The 21,688-nt window shown below is 42.0% G+C and overlaps 1 protein-coding gene across 2 annotated transcripts in view; it reads left to right on the forward strand.

The window, feature by feature from the left end:
- raph1a (Ras association (RalGDS/AF-6) and pleckstrin homology domains 1a) overlaps positions 1-21,688 on the forward strand; it is a 98,945-nt gene that overhangs the window by 53,856 nt on the left and 23,401 nt on the right. Inside the window, exons 3-6 of one of the 2 annotated variants that reach the window (XM_063005630.1) lie at positions 10,041-10,160; positions 11,342-11,444; positions 13,082-13,683; positions 14,891-14,965. In XM_063005630.1, the coding sequence (XP_062861700.1) occupies positions 10,041-10,160; positions 11,342-11,444; positions 13,082-13,683; positions 14,891-14,965 (900 nt within the window). The remainder of the gene's footprint in view (positions 1-10,040; positions 10,161-11,341; positions 11,445-13,081; positions 13,684-14,890; positions 14,966-21,688) is intronic. The other variant, XM_063005631.1, reaches the window with a different exon arrangement.

Raw genomic sequence — 21,688 nt, forward strand, 5'->3', positions numbered from 1 at the left:
GACCGGACTATGTGGTTGGGGTCTTCAAACGCTGTGTAAGGACCCTGATTAGCAGATAGAGAGGCGCCTGTGCAGAATGCAATGGTGAAAAATGGTTCTGCTAAGGGCTGCACGTGGGAGGAGGCGTGAGCAGCAATATACCCTCTTCAGCTGCAATCAGGTATCCCCCAGCAGCGGGAGACAAATTAACTACACTATATTGGGTGAAAATGGAAGAAAATGCATAAATAAAATAGAAAATAAAAAATAAAAAAATAGCTGGTATAGTCTTGCTTATGAATAACTTTAGCCAACCATGATTATTTGAGATGACTTTCAATACCAGAGAAAAGCAGGACTGTAGAACCAGATGATTCATTGCAAACACCTCGTATATTATGGCAATGGATTGGCATCCTGCCCAGGGTGTGTTACTGCTTTGTGCCCAGTCATTCCAGGAAACCAAACCCACCATGACCCTGATCGGGATAAAGCAGGAGTAAAACATGATAAAATAAAATCATCAAAGCAAGGTGGTTGTTTCAGAGAGCAGATCATATTTATTCTTAATTCATGAGCTGTAATTTCCTCAAATTGAATGAGGGAAAAACAGAAGTATTGGTTCTGGGCCCCCAGTATGTTGCCTATGACTTTAAAAAGGGACTTGGGTCATTGGGCTATACAGACGAATCCTTACCCCAGAAACCTCGGTGTTATTTTTGATTCTGAGCTGAATTTCTCAATGCATGTAACAAAGCTGGTACAGGCTTGTTATTTTCAATTGAGAAATATCACTAAAATCAGAAAAATGCTCTCCTTTCAGGACACAGAGAGGATTATTCATGCTTCTGTATCGTCACGCCTAGATTATTGTAACGCTCTTTTTACTTGTCTTAGTCAAGGGGAAATGGCACGGCTGCAATTGGTCCAAAATGCAGCTGCCCGAGTACTCACTAGGACTAAAAGACGGGAGCATATTACCCCGATACTGGCATCGTTGCGCTGGTTGCCTGTTGCTTTTAGGGTTCAGTATAAATTCTGGTTTTAACATTCCAGGAAGTGTATGGTGATGGACCAGAATATATTTCTGACCTTTTAGTGCCGTATTCCAGTGCCAAGGCTCTGAGGTCCTCCAGTCAGGGGCTTTTAGTTGTCCCTAGGACAAAGTGGAAACGTAAGGGAGACTGTGAGTTTTCCGTGTATGCTCCTAAGTTGTGGAATACCCTGCCCTTGGATATTAGACTTGCTGGGTCAAAGGAGATTTTTAAAAGAGGGCTTTGAGAATGGACACTAGATGATGTTTCCTGTTTTATTGTTTATTAGATGGAGCTGCACTGTTTGTGTGGTTAATGTCTGTTTTTATTCCACCCATGGATGTAGCTGTGTTGTTTTTCTGGTTTTATATGTATTTTATGTGTGTTTTATTTTTATTTTATTTCTTTCATTCATATCGTATCTTATTGATTGTGAAGCACTTTGTAGCTTGTCTTAGAAAAGGGCTATATAAATAAATGTTTACTTACTTATATTCATAATGATATAAAAAATCAACAATAGGGCAGTGGTAAAGGTACTGGACTAGTAATCAGATGGCCACTGGTTTGACAACCACCAAATTGCCTAAGTTGGGCCCTTAAGCAAAGCCCTTAATTGCTTGATCACAATTGTAAGTTGTTTTGGATAAAAAGCGTCCGCTAAGTGCTGAAAATGTAAATGTAAATATTAATGAATTCTCTAATGGCTCTTACTTGTGCTAAATCTCATCTGTCTGTTGAATAATGGGCAGGTTACTGTAGTTAGAGAGCATGTTAACTGGAATCATACAGGTTCAATAATACAGCAGAAACAAACCAGTATAAACCGGGTCTGGTGTCTTGTACCTGACGAATGAAGTCTTGCACCATCCTTCACCAACACGAGGGATTTGCTGTTTGGTCCGAGTTCACTACAGGCACTGAATCTTCGTGTTTATGGAGTTATGAAATCATAGATAATTATAATTCAGTTTGTTGAGACGTAAACATGTGATCTAACTACTGTGGAAAATGAGCTCTGTATGCATATTTAATCAGAGTCAGACGATTATGTAATAATTACAGCAGGGCTCCTCTTAATGTGTGTCTTATACAGAGGATTATCCACTATAGCCAGAAATATGTGGACACCCCTACTAATGATTAAATTCAGTTTTTTCTGCCACCACACTGACTACTAGGCACAAAAATCAAGTAGATGTACTAAATTATGTTCTATATAAATTACGAAGGGTGACGTGGTGGCTCATTGGGTTGCACTGTCGCCTTACAGCAAAGAGGTCCTGGGTTCAATCCCAGGTGAATTGGTCTGGTTCCTTCCTGTGTGGAGTTTGCATGTTTTCCCTTTGTGTGTGTTTTCTCCGGGGGCATCGATGTCCTCTCCAAGTCCAAAGACATTCAAGTTAGGTTAACTGGAGCTACTAAAAACTGTCCTAAATGTACTGTAGGTGTGCAAATTTGTGTTTGCCCTGTGATAGACTGTGATAGACTAGTAATCAGAAGGTCACCGGTTTGAGCCCCACATCCACCAAGTTGCCAGAGTTGGGCCCGTAAGCAAGGCCCTTAATTGCTTTATCACAATTGTAAGTTGTTTTGAATAAAAGGTATCTGCTAAGTGCTGAAAATGTAAGTGTAAATATTAATGAATTATCTAATGGTTCTTACTTGTGCAGAATCTCATCTGTCTATTGATAGACTGTGATAGACTGGCGACCTGTCCGGGGTGTTTCCTACCTTTCACCTAGTGAATCGGCCACTGCAACCCTGACCGGGATAAAGTGGTGGAATCCGTAATTTATTCGTTAATTGTCTGCCTTTATAGAAGAATGAAGTCTGTGATGGCCCCAAGAGTTGGGAAGGGGGTGCAGCCTCCTATTTATATCCATGCTATTGGTCCAGAATATCCAAAAAGCTATTAGTTATGTATCCGCATGCTTTTAGCCATATAGTTTACATCCCAGCTGTTTCTCTATGCACATTCTAGTCTGAGAATTGAGGCTGTCGCATTCACAGCGTGAGGAATCTTCTCATGTCTCAACCCCACTTTAGAGCTGCCACTCTTTAATTTTAACAGCATGTGGGAATGCCTACACTTCCTCATGTTTTAATTCAGTTATTATTAGAGTATTTGTGTCCTAAAATAAATCTAAAAGCATTTGGAAATGTTCTTCTCCTCCACTTGAAGTTCATCACGTTGCTCACATCGTGTTCTTGCCCTAATGACCCCTCTGGATTTTGGATGGGGAGTACTGAGTTCCCTCTTCCTCTCCAGGGTGAAACAGAGTTTGGGGAGGAGAAGAGTTCACATGGTGCTTTGATGAGACTTGGAATCTTTATCTTCTCCAGAGACACCCCGCTCACCCTGATCTCTGACACCGAGGTCACAGAGGGGATTAAGTCAGGTTAGTGGAGCTGTTCTCCGCTTACTGACCGCGTGGAGCTGACTGTGAAAACGGCAGAATGAGTTTGACGTCGCAGGACAGGAATTGCAGCTATTTGCGAACTGCTGAAAAAAGTTGAGAAGCACATTCCAGCTGAAGGTCCGTTTTACAGTAATTCCAATCTGTTACACATCACTCAGGCCTCCTGTGCAGCCTCGGATTACATTTTAGAACACAAAAATCTGGGGTGCTTGGGTGGGGCAGAACTCTGATGCACTAGTCCACCGTTACTGAGATCTCTTGTTCAAACCTGACCTGTGCTCTTGACCCAGTCAGGCATCCAACAGGCACAGTTGGCTGTGTCTGTGGGAGGAAAGGTTAAATGGGTTTCTCACTGCTGCAGCAATTGCGGCCTCTGCTGGCTGGTCAAGGCACCAGCACGAGGGATGGTTGACGCGGCTTGTGACTGCAGGAGTGTCTGACAGGCTGCAGCCTTATTATTTTTATTAACATATAATAATCACCATTTCCATTCATAGCCAAGTCAAAGGAGCATAACTGATACTGCTGTCTAGTCATGAGCTGGGATTTAACACTCGCCAGTCTGGCCAGTTTGGTAGGACGATAGTAGAGACAAAATTTAATTAAATGTTTCCTGGCTTAAGAGAACAGTGGGATGCCGCTCAGGTGGCGCAGCGGTAAAAACACACGCTGGAACCAGAACTGGGATCTCGAATACATCGTATCGGGTCTCAGCTCTGCCTGCCGTCTGGGCTGAGCAGCCGCATGATCGACAATTGACCTGTTGTTCAGATATGGGTGGGATTAAGCTGGATAGGGTCTCAGACATAACTAATGCAATTACGACCTCTGCTGGCTGATTGGTGGTGCCTGCACAGAGACGAGGAAAGAGTGCTCTCAGGGTGTGTCTCTCCATACACAACGCTGAGCTGCACTGCAAATGCATAAACAAAATTAAAATAAAACAGTGGGATGTTGGTTTGTATAGATGATTTACAGAAGATGATTGTGTTGTGCAAGCTTCAGGTTACAGCTTTAAATAAAGTAGCCTAATAAATTTCACTTAGTCTGTTAATGGCTAATTATCCTTATAATGTAAGATAATCAAATCAATTTTATTATCAGCTGTTCAGCATAATAAAGACACACCTGAATACAAACTTACACAACATTCAGTGTATGTATGACTATGTATGATTGTCATAGTCATGTTTAAGGGTTTAACCCAATAAAACAGCATGTGTAAATGACACTACTTCTAAAGGTAAACTCTTTATTTCACTATTTGTCCTACGGTTTTTAAGCTCAGACAGTGATATTCAGCATATTCAGATATTTCTGCTCTCTCCAGGAACAGTAAGCTGTATTTTGTTGACTTTAGCTTCTCCTTAGTGGAACGTTACATAACCTCACAGATGTTTTTCTTCGGACACAAATTCCTGAGATAATCGCTATGTACAGTATTTTTCTCCGCTGCCCCGTCATAGTGCATGAGCTGTGGATCGTGGCCTTTTCTGGTCCTCCCATTAGGACTGGTGATCTTACACAACACACCAGGCCATGAGGGAGAGTGAGGAATCTATTACATCCTGTCCACTTCCTGTCCACATTAGGCTGTCCTCCTCCACACAGATCAGTGTCTCCGGTTTTGTGAGGCTGCGTTTGCGGTGGATGTGAGCGGAATGTGATAGTCAGCAGCACCGCAGCTGCACGTGGCTGCTCGGATGCCAGACTGGCAGCAGGACGCTTTATAAAAGAGATGTTGTGATTAAGATTAGATCTAACAGCCTGTATGTTAAAGAATGTCAAGCTTGTACATTTTACCAGTGTTTACTAGTTTTAAAACTATGTCGTACATTCATGTCTAATTTTAATTGTGGTTATAAAAAAAAATAGGGTTTATTGTCATTGGGAGAAAATGCTGCTGTATTTCTCTTATCAAAACCAGCTTCTGGTTTGAATAACTGTGTCTTACCATAAAACAACTTCTAGATCATATTATAGTACATTATAAGTACAGTGGTACCTTGAAACTCAGCGTCAAATGGTTCTGGGAGTGGCGTTGAGTTTCAAGGTATTTTTTCCCATTAGGATGTATGGAAAACCTGTTAATGCGTTCCATGGTCCTGTGGAACTGCATATATTTTAAGCTTATGTAAAATAATGAGGTTGTTTTTGTTATTTATACTGTTGACAATTGAAAAACATTAATTAATTAATTCATTCATTTTCTTATCCACTTATCCAATTAGGGTCGCGGGGGGGTTTTCAATGGGCGCAAGGCACACAGTAACACCCTGGACGGGCAGACACACATACACACACATTCACTTATAGAGCAGTTCAGTGTCTGAAATTAACCTGACTGCATGTCTTTGGACTGTGGGAGGAAACCAGAGCTCCTGGAGGAAACCCACGCAGACACGGGGAGAACATGCAAACTCCGCACAGAAAGGACCCGGACCACCCCATTTGAAAAACAGTTAAAATTACAATAAAACCTGCACTTTACCTTTATTTCTTTATTGTTTCCTTTTGTTTCTTAATCGTGGAGATGCTTCATCTTGGAATACCGTATTTCGTTCAGTACCGGCGCATTCACATGAGAAGCGTCAAAATAGCTTTTGTGCTGCTGTGCCATTATTTCCTATGAAGTGTGGTGGCGGTGCACAAAGCTTAACGTGACTTAGTGTTTCTGTCCCCCTCTTTTAGTACATTAAGTCACGTTAAGCTTTATTTTTAACCAGAAGCGTTTTAGACTCTCAGAAAAGCTGATTCTGATTCTTACAATTTCTCAGAAGCTCGAGCTGTAACACAAGTTTAAAAGTGAAACAGGGAGGAAAATCCAGATAAACACAGATACATGAGGAGCTTTTAGAGTGGTTTTGACGGTTATTCCACACAAATGCAAATTCGTCTCACTTCAATGACGTTTTGCTGCACACGTGTCGAGTTTGAGATAAACGTTGAGGGTACAAATTTTTTATAGTGTCAAGTTTCAAAGATTACAATGATTTTATTTCCTAAGGCTCATTCAGTTACAGTCACAACTCTGCTCTTGTATTCTGTAGATGGACCTAGTGATCTCTATTAGGTGTCTCATCTCTATAAATGTTCATTTTAATAGTGAAAGCATGACCTCTTTGATCCTGAATTAGTACTCCTGCTCTGTGGAGTGTTATAAATATGGAACACCGGCTTAGATCTCTTACATACACACGCACACACCCATTCTTACTGATCTAGGCTGTGTGAGCAGGAAACATGCGTGTGTGTGTATGTGTGTGTGTGTATGTTTCAGACAGGGAACATCCCACGCCCCTAGCTTGCCGGTCCGCGCCCAAATCACAGGGCAGCTAACCATAGGGAGCTAATTGTAGCGCTGCTGCCTGAAACGATTCTCTTTAATTCCCTCCATGTTCTCCCGCTCAGTCACATTCAGATCCTATTAAAAACCCCTCTGTTCTGACATGGGGAAGCCTGGAAAAGGAACGTAACATTGATAAAGGTACCAAACTTAAAATGTTTACTGCACTGAACGGGCTTTTCAAAGATTTGGTTTTAAAATTGATCCATAAATGGCACTTTTGATTAGTTATTTTTTGTTGTGCTGATGTCTCATCATGGTGGTGTTGTGTGTATTAAGTTGTAATTGGCTAAAAGTGTAATAAGCATTTTTAAAGACACCACACCCTGATTCCTCCCACCCTAACCACACTCCTGGTGCCTCACCCACAGCTCTAAAGATTGACTTTAATAATCACTTTCACTCCTCTTTCTCAAAACTATAAATAACTCTTATAAACAAGAGCTCGTCCCTCACTTATCCTGTTTAACCAGATACACAGTGACAACTTACATATTTAATGTAGAGAGAGGTGGAACAAGTATTCAACATCTTGTGTTCTATTTAATAGACACTGATCAGCCATAACATTAAAACCACCTCCTTGTTTCTACACACACTGTCCATTTTATCAGCTCCACTTACCATATAGAAGTACTTTGTAGCTCTACAATTACTGAATGTAGTCCATCTGTTTCTCTGCATGCTTTGTTAGCCCCCTTTCATGCTGTTCTTCAATGGTCAGGACCCCCACAGGACCACCACAGAGCAGGTATTATTTAGGTAGTGGATCATTCTCAGCACTGCAGTGACACTGACATGGTGGTGGTGTGTTAGTGTGTGTTGTGCTGGTATGAGTGGATCAGACACAGCAGTGCTGCTGGAGTTTTTAAATACCATGTCCACTCACTGTCCACTCTATTAGACACTCCTACCTAGTTGGTCCAGCTTGTAGATGTAAAGTCAGAGATGATCGCTCATCTGTTGCTGCTGTTTGAGTTGGTCATCTTCTAGACCTTCATCAGTGGTCACCACCACCATGTCCGTGTCACTGCAGTGATAAGAATGATCCACCACCTAAATAATACATTTACATTTTCAGCATTTAGCAGACGCTTTTATCCAAAGCGACTTACACAATGAGCTGAACACGATGAGCAATTGAGGGTTAAGGGCCTTGCTCAGGGACCCAACAGTGGCAACTTGGTGGTGGTGGGGCTTGAACCGGCAACCTTCTGTTTACTAGTCCAGTACCTTAACCACTGAGCTATCACTGGCGCTAATACCTGCTCTGTGGTGGTCCTGTGGGGGTCCTGACCATTAAAGAACAGCATGAAAGGAGGCTAACAAAGCATGCAGAGAACCAGATTGACTACAGTCAGTAATTGTAGAACTACAAAGTGCTTCTATATGGTAAGAGGAGCTGATAAAATAGACAGTGTGTGTAGAAACCAGGATGTGGTTTTAATGTTATGGCTGATCGGTGTATATTGCATAGACAACCCTGAAGTAACTCGGCTTTGTTTTTGAGTGCTGTGTACTGGCACCGTCTCCACTGTTTCAGCATTAGTGGGCGGTTTTTGCTCTGGATCAGTTCGGTGGAATGTTAATGTGCTTGTGTAGCTTGGAATAGTTTGTTTTTAAGTTCGAATATAGACAGATGTGTATTTAGGCCCCAAGTTTGTTTATTAACGTGGGAGTTTTGTCTATTTGTTGACCGTGATTGCTCAGTTTATGAAGAGCATTCATGAAGAGAGAGGTTGATATTCAAACCTACTGCTGTTTTGATGGACTGGGATGGACTGCGTAACACACAAAGCGTAAATCTCATGTTTATGTACCACAGCCGTTACTGTCCTCATTATTAATTCATACATAACTTTGCTGGCAGGAGCTTCACAGACTTTTTACACTCCCTCACATCACTTTGTAGTTTTTAGTGGCAGTTTTGGTAGGTTGGTGTGGAAAATAATGTTTGATCTGTGCTCGTTAGCCAATCCTGTAGTCCTGTAGCCAATTTAAACATGAACACCAGAGGGCGCTGTAAGATCATCACTAGCTCCAGCCCATAACAAACTGTACAAACTCAGCAGAGCTGAAATCATGTCAGATATAGACTCTGTAATTTTAGGCCCCAGATTGTGCATCAGGCCAAACACAGATTACAATCAAACACTTAATGTGTCATTTATGACCGTGAAACACGACAAACCTTTACAGCAAAGAGCATTAACTGAACTGTTCAACAACACAGAACGGGCACATTCATAAAATTCCTGTCAATAACAAATCTAAAGCAACATATAACGGACGTACACAGATAACAGACATAACTTCACTAAATACAACAGAATAGCGACTCCCCTACTTTTTGTTGATCCATAAAAGCCGTATCACAACCTTTTCTGCTTTCAACGTAGCCCAAGAACAGACATGGTGTTAAAAACTGAACACTAACACTGTGAATTCAGCAGTATTAGGATAAAGTCATACAGGGTGGCACAGTGGCTCTGTGGGTAGCACTGTTGTCTCACAGCAAGAAGGTCCTGGGTTCGATCCCCAGGTGCAGCGGTCCGGGTCCTTTTTGTGCAGTTTGCATGTTCTCCCTGTGTCTGCGTGGGTTTCCTCCGGGAGCTCCGGTTTCCTATCACAGTCCGAAGACGTGCAAGTGAGGTGAATTAGAGATACAAAAATTGTCCCTAACTGTGTTTGATATTAAAAACTGATGAACTGATGAATCTTGTGTAATGAGTAACTACCGTTTCTGTTGAATGAATGTTACCAAAGTGTGTAAAACATGATGTTAAAATCCTAATAAATAAATAAATTAGCTGGATGTGTATATAAATAGGTTGTAGGCCTACAGATGTTCCTAATAAGGTGGCTGGTAAGGTGCATTGAGTGTACATTCATGTAATGTTCATTAACGTGAGCAATATATTCAGAGTAACGTATTATTTCCTAATCAGACATAGACGTGCCGTTTTTAGCGGCTTTTGAAAAGGCAATACAACATTGTTCACTCTGTTGGGTTTCAAATCAAATTTCAAAGCTTGTTGCATTGTGATCTGAGAACTAATCTTAATTTTGCTGAAGATTTTTTTTAATGGTGCTTGCCACAAACAGCTGATTGGAACTGTACAATGGCAAGTTGGCTTTAGGTAGACACAGGTCTTAAGTTTTAAGACTACTAAAATAATAATTATGTTTTTGGTGACAGACTATATATTGTTTGGAAATGATATTTTTGCTCTAATCCGCTGTGTGATTGTGTTCCAGATGGAGCAGTTTTCAGATGATGAGCTGGACCATGCAGCTGAGGAGGACAGTGACAAGGAAGATCAGGACCTGGACAAAATGTTTGGAGCATGGCTCGGGGAGCTTGATAAACTGACTAAGGTGCGGGATTATTTTAATATGCTGTTATTACTCTTGCCTTTGATTAGGTTGTGTTGCATCACAAATTATTGGCTTATTACACCTTTTAAGAAAGGTCACACAGTCAAAATAGGCTTGTGTTCTGTTATCCACCAGTAAACAAACGTTAAGAAAATAGTGGTTGTGTGAGTTATGGATACTGGACTGTTTATCATGGACGTGTTATGTATTACTGCTCAGACTACATTTGGGTTGATGAACTACACTGATAACATTAAAAGCACCTCCTTGTTTCTACACTCACTGTCCATTTTATCAGCTCCACTTACCATATAGAAGCACTTTGTAGTTCTACAATTACTGACTGTAGTCTATCTGTTACTCTGCATGCTTTGTTAGCCCACATTCATGCTGTTCTTCAGTGGTCAGGACCACCACAGGACCAACCACAGAGCAGGTATTATTTAGGTGGTGGATCATTCTCAGCACTGCAGTGACACTGACATGGTGGTGGTGTGTTAGTGTGTGTTGTGCTGGTGTGATTGGATCAGACACAGCAGCCCTGCTGGAGTTTTTAAACACCTCACTGTCACTGCTGGACTGAGAATAGTCCACCAACCAAAAATATTCAGCCAACAGCGCCCCGTGGGCAGCATCCTGTGACCACTGATGAAAGTCTAGAAGATGACCAACTCAAACAGCAGCAATAGATGAGCGATCGTCTCTGACTTTACATCTACAAGGTGGACCGACTAGGTAGGAGTGTCTAATAGAGTGGACAGTGAGTGGACACGGTATTTAAAAACTCCAGCAGTGCTGCTGTGTCTGATCCACTCATACCAGCACAACACACACTAACACACCACCACCATGTCAGTGTGCTGAGAACGATCCACCACCCAAATAATACCTGCTCTGTGGTGGACCTGTGGGGGTCCTGACCATTGAAGAACAGGGTGAAAGCAGGCTAAAAATGTATGTAGAGAAACAGATGGACTACACATACAAAAATACAAATTAAAAGTTTGACATGGACTGAATAATGTTTGGGATTTAAGCACAGAAATGAACCACAGCCAGAAAAAAACTTATACATGTAAATAAATGTAACCATGAAGTAAACTTTGACTTTACGCGAGTGTTTAACTGATGGTGTGTGTGTGTGGGCTGGACTGAAACTGTTTGTATCTGTTCTTTTGTAGAGTCTGGATGATGGAAAGGAAGAAAAAGTACAGAAAGCTCCTCTCAGACAGGAGACCAACATGGCAAACTTCTCGTACCGCTTCTCCATATACAACATCAACGGTCAGACTGCTGTTCCACACTTTATACCCTCACTGACACGTAACTCTAAACGTTAGCACTGTACTGTTACTTACAGCTGTTTTACACATACAGAGAAGTGATCAAGTGATAGACAATGAGCAACACGTATTAAAGTCAGTGACTCTCAATCTGCTTAAATTTGCTCTAGGTATTAAGTGTACACTATATGGCCAGAAGTATTTGAACACCTGACCATGAGATTGTTGGACATCCCATTTCAAAAACAAGTGGCATTAAAATAGAGTGACCTCTTTGTGATCCTTTCAACTATAACAATAGTCTTTTGAGAAGGCTTCTCACCAGATGTATGCATGTGGGAATTTGTGCCCATTCAGTGAAAAGAGCATTTGTATAACTGGGCACTGATATTGGACCAGAAATCTTCAATTGATGTTCCAGTTCATTCTTAAGGTCTCTGTGCAGGTCTCTGAAGTTTTGCTTCTTTATGTCTTTATAGAGCTTGATTTGCAGCAATAGTTTAGGGAAGACCCTTTCCTGTTCCAGTATGAACGTACTCCTGTGCTTAAAGCTGGAAGCAGATAGTTTCCTTTATATTGTTTATTTATTACACCCATATAAAATGAAAACGGGTTGGCAGACAGTGATGCAGTTTTATACCTAGTTCACACTACTCGATTTTTGCCCTGATTTTCACTCACTGACTGGTCGGCTGATTTGCCGGCTTGGGAGCAACTCGGCGTTCGCTCGGCAATCGAAACTCAGCTCTCAATCGCTATGTGTGAACTACTCAACGACTCGATCCGAGCGAAGAGAGATATCTAGCTTGTCAAAAATCTGGATTCGAGTTGCCTGACTGGCGATGAGTGCTATGTTGAACAGCCAATGAGAATGCAAGATACGGTGTGAGGGGAAACGCAGGGGAGGAGTTGTAAAAAGGTGGGACAGGGGCGTAATATAGTTTATATCAGAATACATCGGTACACACACAAGTTTTACAGTATTTCTGATCTTATCGTTCTCTACAAAACATAACACCAATGCCTCATTGCAAAAAATATTTATTAACCTCCAACTCACTATAGAACAATCCCTGCTGTTCGTGTAGCCAAATCCACTCAGATTCATTTATTTTTTCTCCTTGATTTTATGCTGCACATCAGCGCACAAACTTTGATCACTCGCTACTTGTTGACGTGCATTTTTGGACGTGGTATCATTAAACCCCTCGTCACTTCTCACGAGACAAAACGTAGTTTGGCAGACCAGAGAAGCTCGCCTGCGATTCCAGTTGGTGATGGTGTAGTGTGAAACCCCCTATCGCCGATCAGTCATGTAGTGTGAAATACACACCGACTTGAAAGACTCCCGATTACAAGAGATCCAGTTGTGTAGTGTGAACTGTACAGCGACCTGACGACTTGGAAAGTCATGTAGTGTGAACTTGGCATTAGACACAAGTTGTGGGGGAAGGAGTAAACATGTTAGATTAAACTGAGGCATTTCATATGAACTAATAGTTTTTTCTGGGTAGCTACACTACTATAGGAACAATAATATTTAAGTATTGATGTTTGGGGTCGTATTTGTGACCGTCACACCCTTCACAGTTTTTAACCCCTTCTGACACTGTTTGCATTTCTTGCTTCGTTTTACAGAGGCTCTAAACCAGGGCGACTCTGTAGATCTGGACGCTTTGATGGCTGACTTGTGCTCCATCGAGCAGGAGTTAACCACCGTCGGCAAATCGGGAGGCTCCGCGCGGCTCGGCCTGACCGGAGAGGCCAAGGTACGCCAGAAGCCTCCGGCTGGCCGCAGCCAAAGCGTGAAGCACACAGGGGGTAGCGGAGGCAGCAGCGGAGGCAGTGGAGGCAGCAGCAGTAGCAGCAGCACTCGCGTCTCGCCCGCCTCCACCATCAGGCCCACACTGGCCTCCAACTTCTCCCTGGACGACATCACCGCCCAGTTAGAGCGGGCCTCGAAGAGCATGGACGAGGCTGCGCGCCTCAGCACGGCGTCCTTCGCTTCCACTTCCTCAGCTCCGTACTCCTCCTCCACCATGCGCAGGCCTGCCCATCAGCATCACCGGCGCACTGGCTCAGTGGGGACCGTCATCGAGCACGATGTGAGGTCCATCGTGCACTCATCTCGCTCCAGCATCAACTCCACCTCGGCGTCCAGTGTGGACTCACTGGACATGGACAAGCTGAGGCTGCCAGAGCAGGACGGCATGCACCATCAGGGCCATCAGAGCTCAGAGGTAACTCCCTCACCCCGTATTTAAAACCTATACTGTTATAATTATTGATTATTGATAAATAATCAATAATTAATGTGTGTGTGCACTTCTTTGAGTCTTGATCATTTTGAAGTGATGCTGATGTAATGTTTATTACAAATAAATAATGATCGCCCATATTATGAGACACACTATATGGCTAAAAGTTTGTGGACACTCCTAACAGGTAAATGAAATTAATTATATAAAAGAAAAGGTTTTATTTCATTTACAACAACTTTATCCTGGTCAGGGTCACAGTGGGTACCGTTTCACCTGGAAACACTAGGTCCAAGGCAGGAAATCCTCTGGACAGGGCGCCAATCTATCGCAGGGCCTCAAACAACCCCCTTCCCCACCAACGCTAATCATGTCTGTTTAGATGCCCGGATCTCAACAACATTGAGGTAGCGTACTAGCGTAGTAAACCATTGTACCAACCGAGCCCCTAAAAGAAATGATGGGCATTCATTTTCTGTACCATCATGAGTGTGTCCCTGTGCATAAAGACACAGGGTTTATGTGTGTTATAAGTCCCTGTGTTTATTACTTTTGATTACCCTTGTGTTTATTAGTGCCTGATCTCAAAAAAAGAAATTCATTAAGACCTTGTGGAAGCCTTCCAAGAAACATGGGTGGATATTCCACTAGCACACCAGAGCTGAGATTCTAAACACCCTGGTTTGAATCTCAGCTCTTCTACCGGTCGGCTGGGCACCATCTAGCAGGCACAATTGGCCATCAAGTGTGCTGGGTCGGAAAAGACTGGACTAAAAAGAAGGCGGGGTCTTCAATCGCTGTGCAAGGACCCTGGTTAGCAGACTGAGGCGCCTGTGCAGAAGTGGATGAGCCTCATGTTCAAATCAACTAAGGCACGGGCAAAGAAGAAGGGAGCAGATGAATATACCCTCCTTGAACGAAGTCAGGATCCCCAGGAGTGGAAGACTATCTGGTTACTATAAATCAGGAGAAAAGGGGAGAAAATGCATAAAATAAATAGAATGTCCAACAAGCTTATGGTTGGGTTTCCACATACTTTTGGTTGTATGGTATTATTTTTGTTCATTTATGACCCTTACAGTAGCAGAGACGAGACAACCTGCTGAAAAACCTCTCTGCCTTTTTTCCCCGGCGTATTTTCACTAATTATTACACCACTGATGTCTCTGTTTTTCTCTCTTGCTCGAAGCACTCGTATTTGGACAGGGAGACTTCTCTGATTCTGAAAAACATTGCAGGAAAACCCTCTCACTTGCTGACAAAGGTGACACCCTGATTTCCTTCTTCCTGCATGTGATCACTCCTCTGGTGCTGGTGGCTTTCTAACCCTGACTTTGCAGAACAGCAGTACCTGTGCATGTCAGATTTTCCTTTAGTTTCTGATCTGGATGTGTTTGAATAAGGACGATTTAAATTTTATGGACTTTATAGGTTTTGTGTTGTTTCCTCCTTGTTTCTTCTCTGTCATGCATGCTGACTTTACCTTGTTTATACCTGGTTTGACCTTAAACCCAGATCTTCCCATTTATTATGCAGTATTTCATATGTGCATGGTGTTTTAAAGATTTATAACCAGTTTGTGTGTTTTTTGTTTATAAAATGGAAAGGTTTGGATTGCTTTGGTAGGGATGTAACGATACACTCTACCCACGATGCAATGTGATTCATGATACTGGCTTCACGATACGATTTTTTCCAGATTTTTTAAATTTTAAATTGAAGACAAATTATGACAAAGTTTCCTTTTATTATTTCTGTATTTGTGCTTATCTAATATTTATCTAAATAATGAATTCCCTTTTATTTCTGAGGTAGGTACAAACTATGCCAAACAATTTTGAATGAAGCCCAATTTGGCTAAAAATCTGGCAACCAGGCGTATAGCGCCAGTGACGTCAACCAGGCGAGGTGTATAGTGCTGTTTAAAGTGAATATTGATTCATTTTACATGTCAAATCGATTTGAATCGTGAAATTTTTGAATCGGTTATTAACTGTCTTGTGGTGCATCGTTACATCCCTATGCTTTGGACTTAATCTACACTGCCTGTACATGTCATGTGTTGGTAATGTTGATGGTTCTAGTGCTAGACACAATCATTATCACTCTAAAACTGAGTAGGATCTCATTGTCTGGGCTAAACCTCATTAGATCTGAGCTAAAAGGAGTGACGAGGAGGAGTGTTGTCTAGCACTACGACTGTTTGGTGTTAATGTTGAGAGCATGTGTTTGCATGTGTCAGCATTCTGAGTGATGATTCAGCTTCTCTGAGCTGCTGGTAAATTTTACAACCAGTCTGAATGTTAAAAAGGCATTCTGGCCAAAAATGAAAATACAACCAACCCACTCATCTGAGCAGTGAGCCGGTAATCCTTTTCTTTTAATTTCTAATTGTTTTGCATTGTCTCAATGTGAATATACTCAGTTATCCTGCACAGCCTACACAACACTCAAACTGGCCAAAGAAGGTGTAGCACAAACCTCGTGTAAAGCCGTTAGCCGCATTTTTACATTGGCCAGCTTTAAATTTTTAGAGACCTGCTACTTTATTTGTATTCCTACAGCACTCAGGCCGGCTTCTCGACCAGACAGTAGGAATTGTTACTGGCAGCATTAAGGAGATAATTCCCTATTAACCTTCTCATCTGTCTGTTGACTCGAGTGTCAGTGGCGCTGGACTAGTGTATTAGACTGCTGTGCCAACCACACACCCTGAATCAAATTTTAAAAGTAAATATTAAAAACTATTAATAAAAATATTATTGATATTAATCTCAGGTATGTGGGAGAGCAGTGAGGAGAGGGGTCATAGAGGTGCAGCACTTAGCCCATTACTCTAATGAGTCTGTGATCAGGCCAGGTCATGTTTAACGATCACGGTGCTGCAGATCGCTGACTCCACACGGCCGAGCTCGGCTGACGCAGTCGTCCTGCAGTAAGAGCACTAATTTAGAACTGGTTTAAATGTCTCCTGATATCCTAATTAATTGCTGTAAGCCTGACAGTTCATTTTCATCGACCACTTCGTTTTCACCAGGGTCGCTGCAGGTTCGGTTCCGCTTAGGGAACACCTGGTGTGACGCAGGAATAACCTGGACAGGGTGTCAATTCATCGCAGCGCTTAAGCCACCCATCACCTAACCCTCCACTACAATAAAGATGTCATGTTTTGTAGATGCTCGGCCAATCAATAGCACAGCTGGGATTTGAATCCAGATCCTACTGCTGTGCCACCCAAGCTCCTGTATGATTTTGTAATGTTTTTAAACAGCAAAATTAGTACTTACAATTGCAATAGATAGTTAAACATTTTTAGGTACATTTAGGTTCTAGGACTTTTCTGATGTCTATGATTTTCAACGTTTTTCTCTAGAGCAGCGGTCCCCAACCTTTTTTACATCACAGACCGGTTTCATACAAGATATAATTTTACGGACCGGCAGGGCGGGAGGATTTAAAATAAAATTATAAGACGAGCATAATAAAAAACACAAAGTAACAATATTATTAACCAATGATGGAAAATCAGTGGGAACCATGAGCTTTTTCCGCTGCAACGAGACGCTCCCACATAGGAGTGATAGGAGACAATAACACCTGAAGTGTGTTCCTGTCCAGTCTACTCCGTAACCATCTCCGGCACGGACATGCTCGATGCAGCAGGCATGTTTACAAATGGGTTGTGGTTAGGTACGAATAGGTACGTGTCAAACTCGTCAAGAGGAACAGATGGATGTTATTAAAAGAGAATCTAGTTTTTTAAAATAAAACATCTTTCAGAATGTGTAAATAAAACAGAAAAAATACATTATTTATTCATTCTGTGCAGCCCAGTAATAAATGACCCAGGGACCGGTATGGTTAAGGACCACTGCTCTAGAACTATATGACTGGCAAACATCGTTGTGCAAAATTTGTGGATTATTTATTTGGTGTAGAAAGTTCCAGAATGCTATTGACCTTTACAAAGCACATGGAACAGTGGTATATTCCAAGGTCAGGAATACCACTCAAACTGTGACATTAATCTTAGAGTGAAGTTAAGTAAGCTGAGTGAATGGCCAAAAGTAATCCAGGAAACACATAACAGCAGACCATGATTTAGAAGCTTCTGGAACACAGAAGAATCTGTCAACAGTCAAGCAAGCTTTAGATCACTATAGAAATGTGAATACATGGACAGAGAAAAATAAAATAAAGTCAAGTCAAATTTATTTATATAGCGCTTTTTACAATAAACATTGATTAAAAGCAACTTTACAGAATCCAGGACCAACAGACCAAAAACCCCTGTTAAGCAAGCCGAGGGTGACAGTGGCAAGGAAAAACTCCCTTAAATTTACAGGAAGAAACCTTGAAAGGGACCAGACTCAGCAGGGACCCATCCACCTTGGGTGGCCTGGAGGTTACTTTAAATAAATAGTATTTAAACAAATCATACAAACACAAAACTAAATTGAACTAAAAGTTCAGCAAAAAAAGAAATAAATAATTGGAGTTCTTCATTGTTTAGTCTGTGACAAAGTCTGTTGTAAGTTCTGGACATTTTTGGTGCAAACACGCCAGGTTTCCATCCCATCTAGCAGGAGCAGCATTGTTGGCACTGCAGTCTCGACTTGCAGTCTTATGCAGTGCAGACAGGTGCTTTCTGTTTTACGTAGCAGCTTTTAAACCTATGGTAAAGCAAGCATGTAAAGCTTGTCCGACTGTGAACAGTGTCAACTATTAGTGTTTTGCCTGCATTTTTATATTCAGAGTTGAGATGCTTGCATAGCTTGTTTGCTGAATCAGGTCTGATACCCCAGAGTAGGCCTGCTCTGTGGATTGGTTGTGGTTGGTGGTCGAGTTGTTGTGCTGTGCAGGAGTTAAGCACTGTCCTGTTGTATTGGGTTATAACAAGGCTTTAGTGGTGTGCGGTCAGTGGAGTGAAAGCACGAGGTCAGGCAGAGAGAACGTGCAGGCTCAGCTGTGGTAATCCTCTTTATCCTGAGAGTGGAGATAAATCTCTCAGCGTTCCTCACGCGTTACAGATGCTCTGCTGAGCCGAACCAGAGCAGGTCGGTCACCAGCTTCATTATTTTATGGAAATCTTCATGCCTTTCATGGCTGATTAGTTACATATGATTTGGTTCATACCTAAAATTTCCATGGGTCATAAATCTCTTATTAGAACCTGTCTCGTACAGATCTGACAACATAAAGATCAACCGTACAAATCTGACAACATGTTCAATTTTCTTATTTTTTCCTTTATTTTAGCATAGAGCACCTAAGCTGGTGATTTTATAGTCAAGCCAAATTTATCAGTATAGCGCTTTTTACAATAAACATTGTCTCAAAGTAACTTTACAGAATCCAGGACCGGCAGACCAAAAACTCCCTGTTGAGCAAGCCGAGGGCGACAGTGGCAAGAAAAAACTCCCTTAAAATTACATGACGAAACCTTGAGAGGAACCAGACTCAGCAGGGACCTCCATCCTTCTCGGGTGCAATACTTCGGTCTCATACTGCTCATTACAATAATGCTATTATTCTCCTTTATTAGAGTGTCTGATATCTCTGACTTTTCCCGAAATCGCCTGTGGTGAGAACACCTGTCCCAGACACCCCAACACAGCTGCCCCACCCATTTACACCAATACGCACTTCAGTATCCCAGTGTTTCTACTCACTGTCCCGGCAGGAAGGCAACTTGGAGCGTTTATCATTATTTAATTACCTAATTGGTCAGCGCTTCCTGTGCTGTACACTTCTGGTTTGTGCTGTATGGTGGGAAACAGAACATCTGTTCAGAATTCTGTCCCAGCTGTTGAAGAAATAGTCCATGTATTTCAGCGTATTCTGTTACCACCTCATCTGTAATGCATTCATAATTACTCTCTCATAATGATGATCATTTTGTGTACATTTTACTATATTGACAAATAAAAGAGTGCACTGATGTAAACTTACTCAATTGTTTACAGTTTAACTACACTATGCATGGAAAAGTCTGAGGATATGACAGTCATGTCCCTACAAACCAAATCCACCAGTCCAAACACTGACTATTCCACAAGCTGTTTAAGAGCTGATTGGCCATGTTTTGGGTGGGAGAAACAATATACCAGCTTCCCCTATTAGCCATGCTACACCAGTGCAATAGGGTGAAAATTGATTTGGACGTTGGACGTTGTTCATTCCCGGTCTGGTTCCTTACAAGGTTTCTTCCTGTAATTTTAAGGGAGTTTTTCCTTGCCACTGTCACTCTCGGCTTGCTCAGCAGCGGTTTTTTGGTCTGTCGGTCCTGTATTCTGTAAAGTTGCTTTGAGACAATGTCCATTGTAAAAAGCGCTCGACATGACTAAAGCAATGGTTCTCGACGTTCATCCAGAAGTGTCGCATAATAAGTACAAAAAAGATTATTAACCATTGCAGTTTTGATTTATATTCAACTAGTAATAAGACGATGACAAATCATTTTCTGAAGTTGAAAGACAATTTGTTAAGTGTTTGCATGGTTTAATGAAATTTAATTGTACACTATACACATTATACACTGATCAGCCATAACCACCTCCTTGTTTCTACACTCACTGTCCATTTTATCAGCTCCACTTACCATATAGAAGCACTTTGTAGTTCTACAATTACTGACTGTAGTCCATTTGTTTCTCTACATACTTTGTTAACCCCCTTTCACCCTGTCTTTCAATGGTCAGGACCCCCACAGGACCCCCACAGAGCAGGTATTATTTAGGTGGTGGGTCATTCTCAGCACTGCAGTGACACTGTCCACTCTATTAGACACTCCTACCTAGTTGGTCCACCTTGTAGATGTAAAGTCAGAGACGATCGCTCATCTATTGCTGCTGTTTGAGTTGGTCATCTTCTAGACCTTCATCAGTGGTCACGGGACGCTGTTGGCTGGATATTTGTGGTTGGTGGACTATTCTCAGTCCAGCAGGGACAGTGAGGTGTTTAAAAACTCCAGCAGCGCTGCTGTGTCTGATCCACTCATACCAGCACGACACACACTAACACACCACCACCATGTCAGTGTCACTGCAGTGCTGAGAATGATCCACCACCTAAATAATACCTGCTCTGTGGGGGTCCTGACCATTGAAGAACAGGGTAAAAGGGGGCTAAAGAAGTATGTAGAGAAACAGATGGACTGCAGTCAGTAATTGTAGAACTTCAAAGTGCTTCTATATGGTAAGTGGAGCTGATAAAATGGACAGTGTGTGTAGAAACAAGGAGGTGGTTTTAATGTTATGGCTGATCGGTGTATGTACGATTATTTTTATGTAGGACAGTAAAGCATAGACGTGATTTTTTTTTCGGATGATTTTAAGACTTTTCAGCTTTAGTTCCTTTTTCTGCCAATTTTAGTTCAATAAGCAGCATCTCTTGCAGTAGGGATGCTGTGTGTGTGTGTGTGTGTGTGTGTGTGTGTTATTGTGAACCGATTAAAGGCATTAGAAGCCATAGAAGTGTCTGTCCCGTTGAGATGGCTGCTCCAGTGTACAAAGGATAATACAGTTTTATTTGGCATGATCTCAAGCCCGCTGCACATCTGTCTCACACACATGGATTTGGATTGTGCTGCCTTCAGAAAATGAAATGAGCTCAGTGTGTGTAAGTGTGTCGGACTGATAGGGGGAGGGTTGATGGTTTTGCCCTCCCTCTTCTCGTGCGCCTGCTTTCACCGTCTGTCCCGGTGTGCTGTGGATTTCCCCTCTGTTGTGCTCCGTGCCTATGCAGAGGAATCCACAGACCTGTTCCTGTGTTTGGCTTTTCTCTTGCTTGTCTTAATGATACTGGATTATGAGGACAGTTCTTTTGCCTGTGTGGACAGCTGCTTCAAAATGACCTCCTGCTTTTCTGATTCATGTGGAGCTTCAGAGTTCAGGACCTGTGACAGAGATGCATTTTCTATTCGGGCATATCAAAGCAACTTTTGGCTGCTGTTTTGATCCTGTTAATACAAAGCATTGTTTCATTT

The sequence above is a fragment of the Trichomycterus rosablanca genome, chromosome 12, assembly GCF_030014385.1.
Source record: "Trichomycterus rosablanca isolate fTriRos1 chromosome 12, fTriRos1.hap1, whole genome shotgun sequence".
NCBI classification, from domain to species: Eukaryota; Metazoa; Chordata; class Actinopteri; order Siluriformes; family Trichomycteridae; genus Trichomycterus; species Trichomycterus rosablanca.